Genomic DNA, 9,290 nt, shown 5'->3' on the forward strand with positions numbered 1-9,290 from the left:
AGCAATGGTACTTATCTGATTGGATGTGTGAAAATTAAGTAAAATATTGAACGCAAAGCACTTGTAAGATGCTCAGTGCACAGTGAGTGCTAATGAGAGTTAGCTATTATTATTTTTAGGGTGGTATAAATAGCAATAGCAGTGGTAGTGATGAAAGTTCTGCCTTTAAATTAAAAAAAAAAAAAGACTAAACAGTAAAGAGAAACTTTTGAGTTGAATTTTGCAATCACTTCAGTCAGTTTCTTCTTTCCTTCCTCACCTCAGCCTCTCATGGAGCCACACAACCATTCAAGCCTGGCTGAATTTGTGCTCCTTGGTTTCCCCAGGGTGGGACATATCAGGGGCTGGCTTTTTGTCCTGCTGCTGTTGGCATACCTGTTCACTATCTGTGGCAACATGCTCATCTTCCTAGTCATACGACTGGATGCGGCCCTACACACACCCATGTACAACTTTGTCAGTATTCTTTCCTTCTTGGAGCTGTGGTATACAGCCACCACCATCCCCAAGATGCTAGCTAATCTTCTCAGTGATAAGAAGACCATTTCTTTTTCAGGATGCCTCCTTCAGACCTACTTCTTCCACTCCCTAGGGGCCTCTGAATGCTACCTTCTTACAGCAATGGCCTATGACCGATACCTGGCCATTTGCCGGCCCCTCCACTATCCTGCAGTTATGACCCCCATGCTCTGTGTCAAGATGGCTGCTGGTTGTTGGACCTGTGGCTTTCTATGTCCCATATCTGAAGTCATCCTGGTCTCCCAGCTCCCTTTTTGCAGCTACAATGAAATTCAACACATCTTCTGTGACTTTCCACCTCTTCTGAGCCTGGCCTGCAAGGACACATCCACTAATGTCCTGGTGGACTTTGCCATCAATGCCTTCATCATCCTTATCACCTTCCTCTTTATTATGGTGTCTTATGGAAGAATCATGGGGACTATACTGCAGATAAAAACGATCGCAGGAAGAAAGAAGGCCTTCTCTACATGTGCTTCCCATCTTATTGTGGTCCTCATCTTCTTTGGGAGCATCATCTTCATGTATGTGCGGCTAAAGGAGAGCTATTCATTGACCCTTGATCGGACGCTTGCTGTAGTCTACTCTGTACTAACACCACTAGTCAACCCAATTATCTACAGTCTTCGTAACAAGGAACTCATTAAGGCCATTAAGAGAACCATCTTCCGGAAGGGAGAGAGAGCTAGTCCCACCCAACACTGACATTCTAAAAGGTCTTTCCTCCACTTCAGTGTTGATCTCATAAAATTCTATGTATCTTTGTTGCTACCTGTAATAATCTTCCCATCGTCACACATGCAATGAATCCCATCTCCTCTTACATTCTCAAAGGCTTTACTTCTTTATGTTTTCTTTATTTCTTACATCTTTATGCTTTTATTATTTACTTGAACAGTGCTTTCTGAATTTAAGAATACTTTAGTATCTCCATTCTTAAAAACAAGCATACACATTTCCTTCAGGCTTCCCTAGTAGCTCAGCTGGTAGAGAATCCACCTACAATGCAGGAGACCCTCATTTGATTCCTGGGTTGGGAAGATCCCTTGGAGAAGGGATAGGCTACCCACTCCAGTATTCTTGAGCTCTCCTGGTGGCTTAGATGGTAAAGAATCCTCCTGCAATGTGGGAGACCTGGGTTCAATCCCTGGGTTGGGAAGATCCTCTGGAGAAGGGAATGGGCTATCTACTCCAGTATTCTTGCCTGGTGAATCCCCATGGACAGAGGTGCCAGGCGGACCACAATCCATGGCGTCGCAAACAGATGGACAACTGAGGGACTAAGCACATCACAGCACACATTTCCTTGGTCATATATTTCCAGCCAGCTAGAGGTCTATTTCTCTGCTCTTTTCCAGTCATATTTCTCAATATAATGAATGGCACAATCTATCTTTTGTTCTTCATATCCTATTCACTTTTCAACCCATTTCAATCTGGTTTTGGCTCAGACCTTTCAACCAATATTTCGCCACAGTGATTACTGACTCCACACTGCCAAATCCATAAAGTACGTCTTGCCTTTCCTCTTTATTGAGTTCCTGATGCAGGTAACCAGTTCCTCTTAAGAAAAGTTTGTCTCTCAGATTCCATGTTGTCAATGTCTCTTAATTTTCTCCTTATCTCTCTAATTGGTCTTTATCAGTGATCCTTGTCATATAACACTGTCTTCTTAGATGCTCAGAGTTATTCCTAAGAATTTAAATTCCATCCCTACTGATGTCAACAATTCTTGAATTTATATGACCAAACCAGAACTCTTTTCTGAGTTTTAGACTTATACATCCAAATGCCTCTTAACAATCCTACCTGGATGTATTTAAATAACCTAACTTGTTAAAAACAGAGTTCTTTTCTTCCTAGGCTCTGCAAGAGTTCTTATAATATTATAATTTTCCAATCTTTGAATATTTATTATATTTATTAAAGCTCACAGGTAAATTTTCAACTTTCCCATCCTGAAAGCTTAATGCTTTTGCTTCTCTGTGCTTTGGCAAAAAAATTTCAAAGTTTATTTCAATTTTTCTTCTAGTCCTTCATTATTACCATATGCCAATCTTTCTTCAAAATATATCCTCAAATCTTTTTTTTTGTTGTTGTTTTCCCTTCCTGTTTCTCTTTAGTGTTTCTCTTGGTATAAATCTCCAATATCTCTCTACTGAATTAATACAGTAATATTCTCCCCACTCTCTTCGATCCTACTTTTGTTCCATTCTAACATATTTTCCATAACAAAACCAAAGTGCTTTTTCGATGATCTAATGGTGATCATCCAATTTGATCTCTGGTTCCTCTGCCTTTTCTAAAACCAGCTTTAACATCTGGAAGTTCATGATTCACATATTGTTGAAGCCTGACCTGGAGAATTTTGAGCATTTCTATACTAGACTATGAGATAAATGCAATTGTGTGGTAGTTTGAACATTCTTTGGCATTGCCTAAACAATTCAGTAGCACTAAGTTCATTCACATTATTGTACAACCGTAGCCATATTCCATCTCCCCAATTTTTCACATTCTTAAACTGAACTGTCCCTATTAAACACTAAGTTTAATAGGGATCACTATTCTCTATCCTCCCACTCCCCAGCCTCTGGGTTGGCATTTCCTTCTGCAGGAATTGTATAGTCAAATATTGTGAAAATAGTATGTTTTATAATTTGTAAATTTTACCACAATAAAGGACATTAAAGCATAAAAAAAAACCCAAAGTGACATATTTTAAAGCTAAATTGGATATGCCATTCAATAAAACCATGAAATATTACAATTATGGTTAACATAAAATCCAAAGCCTCATCACACTTTACAGGATTCAACAGTATTCTCCCATACCATTCTCTCCAACATTGACTCCCATCTTTCTTCCATCAGTTCACTCTTATACAGTCAAATTACTACTCTAAATTCTTCAAACAAATTAAGATCTGTATGGTTTCAGGAAATTGATACTGTTCTCCACAACCCCCTTAACCCCTCTAGCACTTCAATGGACTTATTCCTCTTTGCATGAGTTTCTGTTCAAATGTTACTTTCAAATGACGTTATCTTTTAAAGAACTTCTAAAAGCTGTCCTATTTATGCTACTCATTTTCCTTTTGAAGTAGTTTGTTTTCCTTCAAAGTATGTATCAAAATTTATATATATATTCACATTTGTGTATATGTAGATATAGTTGGATAAGATAAAATTTTCAGTTTTTTCTTACAAGACTATAAAATATATTTGATCTAAAATCATGTCAGGTTTGTTACTTGATATATATCTATATCCAGAATCTAACAAGTATCTAAATATGGTGAGTATTTAATAAAAATGTAATAAATGGAAAGTGTAATGAGTCTTTAACAAACTGTGAAAAGCTCTTAAAGAGAGAGGAATACCAGGCCATCTAACCTGTCTCCTGAGAAACCTGTATGTGGATCAAGTAGTAACAGTTAGAACCCTGTATGGAACAAATGGTTGGTTCAGAATTGAGAAAGGGATACGACAGGGCTGCCTTCTGTCACCGTGTTTATTTAACCTATACACTGAGCACATCATGAGAAATGCTGAGCTGAAAATTACAAGCTGGAATCAAGATAAGTGGGAGAAACATCAACAACCTCAGATATGTGGATTATATCACTCTAATGGCAAAAAGTGAAGAGGAACTAAAGAGCCTTTTGATGGGGATGAAGGAAGAGAGTGAAAAAGCTGGCTTAAAACCAAACATTTGCTCAGCTTTCTTTATAGTCCAACTTTCACTTCCATACATGACTACTGGAAAAACCATAGCCTTGACTAGATGGATGTTTGTTGGCAAAATAATGTCTCTGCTTTTTAATATGCTGTCTAGGTTGGTCATAACTTTTCTTCCAAGAAGTAAGAGTCTTTTAATTTAATGGCTGCAGCCACCATCTGCAGTGATTTTGGAGCCCCCCAAAATAAAGTCAGCCACTGTTTCTCCATCTATTTACCATAAGGTGATGGGACTGGATGCCATGATTTTTGTTTTCTGAATGTTGAGCTTTAAGCCAACTTTTTTCACTCCCTCTTTCACTTTCATCAAGAGGCTCTTTATTTCATCTTCACTTTTTTCCATAAGGATGGTGTCATCTACATATCTGAGGTTATTGCTATTTCTCCCAGCAATCTTGATTCCAGCTTGTGCTTCATCCAGCCCAGCCCCGAAGAATTGATGCTTTAGAACTGTGGTGTTGGAGAAGACTCTTGAGAGTCCCTTGGACTGCAAAGAGGTCCAACCAGTCCATCCTAAAGGAGATCAGTCCTGAATATTCATTGGAAGGACTGACTTTGAAGTTGAAACTTCAATACTTTGGCCACCTGATATGAAGAGCTGACTCATTTGAAAAGACCCTGATGGGAAAGATTGAAGGTGGGAGGAGAAGGGGATGACAGAGGATGAGATGGTTCGATGGCATCACTGATTCAAAGGACATGAGTTTGAGTAAACTCTGGGAGTTGGTGATGGACAGGGATGCCTGGCATGCTGCAGTCCATGTGGTCACAAAGAGTCAGATACGACTGAGCAACCGAACTGAACTGAACTGAACTGAACTGAAGATCATGGTGTTCAGCCCCATAACTTCATGGCAAATAGGGGAAAAGGTGAAAGTAGTAACAGATTTCTTCTTAGACTCTAAAATCACTGTGAATGGTGATTGCAACCATGAAATCAGAAGATGATTGCTTCTTGGTAGGAAAGCCATAACAAACCTAGACAATGTGTTGAAAAGCAAAGACATTACTCTGCTGACAAAGGTCTGTATAGTCAAGGCTATGGTCTTCCCAGTGGTCATATACGATTGTGAGAGCTGGACCATAAGGAAGGCAGAGTGCCAAATAATTGATGCCTTCACACTGTAATGTTGGAGAAGATGCCTGAGAGTACATTGGACAGCAAGGAGATCAAATCAGTCAATCTTGAGGGAAATTAATCCTGAGTACTCACTGGAAGAACTGATGCTGAAGCTGATGCTCCAGTATTTTGGTCATCTGATGTGAACAGCTGACTCATTGGAAAAGTCCCTGATGCTGGGAAAGACAGAGGACAGAAGGAGAAAAGGGAATCAGAGAATGGCTGGATGGCATCACTGATGCAACAGACATGAACTTGTGCAAACTTCAGGAAATGGTGAGGGACAGGGAGGCCGGGTGTTCTGCAGTTCGTGAGGTTGAGAAGAGTTGGACATGACTGAGAGACTGAACAATAATAACAATGAGTCTTACCCACTCTTGTCACTGACATATTTTTATCTTTAGTGATTTCTTCCTGATTCCAATCAGTACTGGAACCCACCGCCTTCCTACTTACTAATGAAAGGTACTCTCTTTCATCTCTTTCTTACAGATCCTCCATACCTAGTTGCAATGCATTTAATGTAAATGTCTGTGGGAAACACAAAGCAAAAGGATTCAGCAATTACAGAAGAAAAGACTCAGCTTTCTTTGGGCCTGATTCCTAGTTTGTTTTACTCTCTACTTGATTTGGTAAAAAATTGACTACACTCTGAGTAAATTACATACTATATGTCAGTTTCAATTCTTGACCCCACAACCCTTTTGTTTTGCAGAGCCTGCAACTAGCCAAAGGAATGCAAAATGTACAAGCTAGATGGTAGACTACCAGTGAAAATCTTTACTGAAATATGACACTTAAACATACAGAGAGCTGTGTAAGATATAAATGTGCAACAAAATGGATGTTCATAGAGACTGAACTCTTTTTTAAGAAAAATATTTATTTTTATTTGGCTGTGTTGTTGTTTTTGTCCAGTCGCTAAGTCATGTCCAACTCTTTGTGGCCCCTAGAACTGCAGGATGCCTGGCTTCTCTGTCCTCCACTATCTCCCGAAGTTTGCTCAAACTCATGTTCATGGAGTCAGTGATACCATCCAACCATCTCATCCTGTCACCTCGTCTCCTCTTGCCCTCTATCTTTCCCAGCATCAGGGTCTTTTCCAATGAGTTGGTTCTTAACATCATGTGGCCAAAGTATTGGAACTTCAACTTCAGCATCAGTCCTTCCAATGAATAGTCAGGGTTGATTTCCTTTAGGGTTGAAAGGTTTGATCTCCTTGTAGTCCAAGGGACTCTCAAGAGTCTTCTCTAGCACTACATGTTGAAAGCATTAATTCTTCAGCACTCAGCCTTCTTTATAGTCCAACTCTCACATCTGTACATGATTACTGAAAAAATATTTCTTTGGCTGTGCAGGGTCTTAATTGCAGCACATAGGATCTTCATTTTGGCACACTGAATCTTTAGTGGTGGCATTCCAAATCTTTAATTGAGACATGTGGTATCTAATTCCCCAAACAGGGATCAAAACTGGGCCCTCTGCATTGGGAGTCCAGAATCTTAGCCCCTGAACCACGAGAGAAATCTTGATGGAAACTTTTTATATAATGAGCATTCAGAACAGAATACTGGAAATATCACCAACACTCCCCATGCTCCTTTATATTAAACATACCCCTTTCCCTCCCACGAGTATAATGAATAACATGACATCTAACACTGTAGATTGATTTTGTCTGTTTTGGTATTTGCAGAAGTTGTTTCTTACAGTATATATCTTTTGTGTCTGATTTTTTCACTCTACATATATTTATGAGATTCATCTCTATTGTCTTAATTAGTTGTAGCTTTTTCATTCTTGGGGGCTTCCTGGGTGGCTCAGTGGTAAAGAATTCACCTGCCAATGCAGAGGATACAGGTTTGATCCCTGGATCAGGAAGAGCCCCTGTAAAAGGAAATGGCAACCCATTACAGTGTTCTTGCCTGGAAAATGCCATGGACAGAGGATCCTGGTGGGTTACAGTCCACAGGATCTAAAAGAGTCAGACAAAACAGAGTGACTGAACAATTGAACATCTTCAGTTCATTCCTGAGAGGTGAATATTAAATTGTCAGGGATTTTGTGAGCAGGTAGCTTGAAATCAGTCATGGTGTTGGAGTATATACACTATGCAAATCAATAAATGCTACAAGGAAAGAAAGTTGCTCAGTCAAGTCCATGGAATTCTCCAGGCAAGAAAACTGGAGTGGGTAGCTGTTCCCTTCTCCAGGGAATCTTCTCAACCCAGGGATCAAACCCAGGTCTCCCACATCACAGGCAGATTTTTTACCAGGTGAGCTGCCAGGGAAACCCAAATGCTACAAATAAGAGCCTTTTTTCAAGGTGATGGGTATCAAAAATAAACAAAGCTAGGCACTAGTTATAGTAGTAAGGAGAAATTTTAATTAGTAGCACCCTATTGCAATAAAGTAGGAGGTACAGTGTGAACTGAATGCAACTTCAATCTGTACAGAGGTGACAGCTGTTTAAAAGAAGAATGAGGGAGTAGAGACAGGATTGAGAATGGGCACAGTAGAGTCAGGGAAGTAAAGTCCAGGTTCGAAGCATGATACAGGATGTTTAGGGCTGGTGCACTGGGATGACCCAGAGGGATGTTATGGGGAGGGAGGTGGGAGGGGGGTTCAGGATGGGGAACACGTGTACACCCGTGGCAGATTCATGTCGATGTATGGCAAAACCAATACAATATTGTAAAGTAATTAGCCTCCAATTAAAATAAATAAATTTATATTTAAAAATTAAATAGGGTTGATAAGTATAAGTGCAATAAGGCCAGCTGTTTCTAGTAGCTGGCAATAAACTAAGTTAAGAATCTACTCTGTTACAGAGACTGGGAGACAGAGGCCTTGCCTTTCCTGATGACTACACTTTAAAGGAATGGCTCTTAGGTACTTTGAGAAAGACACTTCTGAGTTGGAAGAGATTCATACATATCTCAAAAGGATAAAGGAAGGAGTCAAAATTGGAAACCCTTTTCAGTAAGTGCTCTAAGAAAGGGTAATCAAGGGCCTACTAGTTGGCTAGAACAAACAGTAGATTCTTTTCGCAGCCTCGGACTGTCTCAGGCAGCAACTTTGTTAAGGTGGGTGGCTAGTATCACTCTTGGGATTAAGCACTGAGGTGTTAGAAACTGTTATTGTTTGTTCAAGTCTTTTAATGTGTGTGAGTTGGGGGTGGGGATAGCCAAAACTTTTAAATAAATCTATAGTCATTCAGTCAGTTCAGTCGCTCAGTCGTGTCCGACTCTTTGTGACCCCATGAATTGCAGTACGCCAGGCCTCCCTGTCCATCACCAACTCCTGGAATTCACTCAAACTCACGTCCATCAAGTTGGTGATGCCATCCAGGCATCTCATCCTCTGTCGTCCCCTTTTCCTCTTGCCCCCAATCCCTCCCAGTATCAGAGTATTTTCCAATGAGTCAACTCTTCGCATAAGGTGGCCAAAGTACTGGAGTTTCAGCTTTAGCATCATTCCTTCCAAAGAACACCCAGGGCTGATCTCCTTTAGAATGGACTGATTGGATCTCCTTGCAGTCCAAGGGACTCTCAAGAGTCTTCTCCAACACCACAGTTCAAAAGCATCATTCTTTAGTGCTCGGCTTTCTTCACAGTCCAACTCTCACATCCATACATGACCACTGGAAAAACCATAGCCTTGACTAGACGGACCTTTGTTGGCAAAGTAATGTCTCTGTTTTTCAATATGCTATCTATAGTCATTAATTATGTTAAAAATATATCCATAACAATCAAGGGATAAAATAACACTTAACCCAAAAATTAAATTATTGTTTAAAATATATCTACACAAGCAAAAAAAAATAACTTTCATAACTCAGTTTGAAAAGAATAAAGTCCTCAAGGAATAGGTTAATAAGAAGAGAAGGAAAAGTTTGGATGAACAAA

At 39.8% G+C, this 9,290-nt stretch overlaps 1 protein-coding gene across 1 annotated transcript; it reads left to right on the forward strand.

The window, feature by feature from the left end:
- Nucleotides 1-270: 270 nt before the first annotated feature.
- On the forward strand, nucleotides 271-1,224 carry OR6N2 (olfactory receptor family 6 subfamily N member 2). The gene has a single exon (NM_001390636.1). The coding sequence runs from the start codon at nucleotides 271-273 to the stop codon at nucleotides 1,222-1,224; it is 954 nt and encodes a 317-aa protein (NP_001377565.1).
- The last annotated feature ends 8,066 nt before the right edge of the window (nucleotides 1,225-9,290 follow it).

This window comes from Bos taurus, chromosome 3 (genome assembly GCF_002263795.3).
Source record: "Bos taurus isolate L1 Dominette 01449 registration number 42190680 breed Hereford chromosome 3, ARS-UCD2.0, whole genome shotgun sequence".
Lineage (NCBI taxonomy): Eukaryota > Metazoa > Chordata > Mammalia > Artiodactyla > Bovidae > Bos > Bos taurus.

What these genes read in the sequence shown, in the direction of transcription:
- OR6N2 (NM_001390636.1), top strand. Translation starts at nt 271, where the DNA reads ATGGAGCCACACAACCATTCAAGCCTGGCTGAATTTGTGCTCCTTGGT.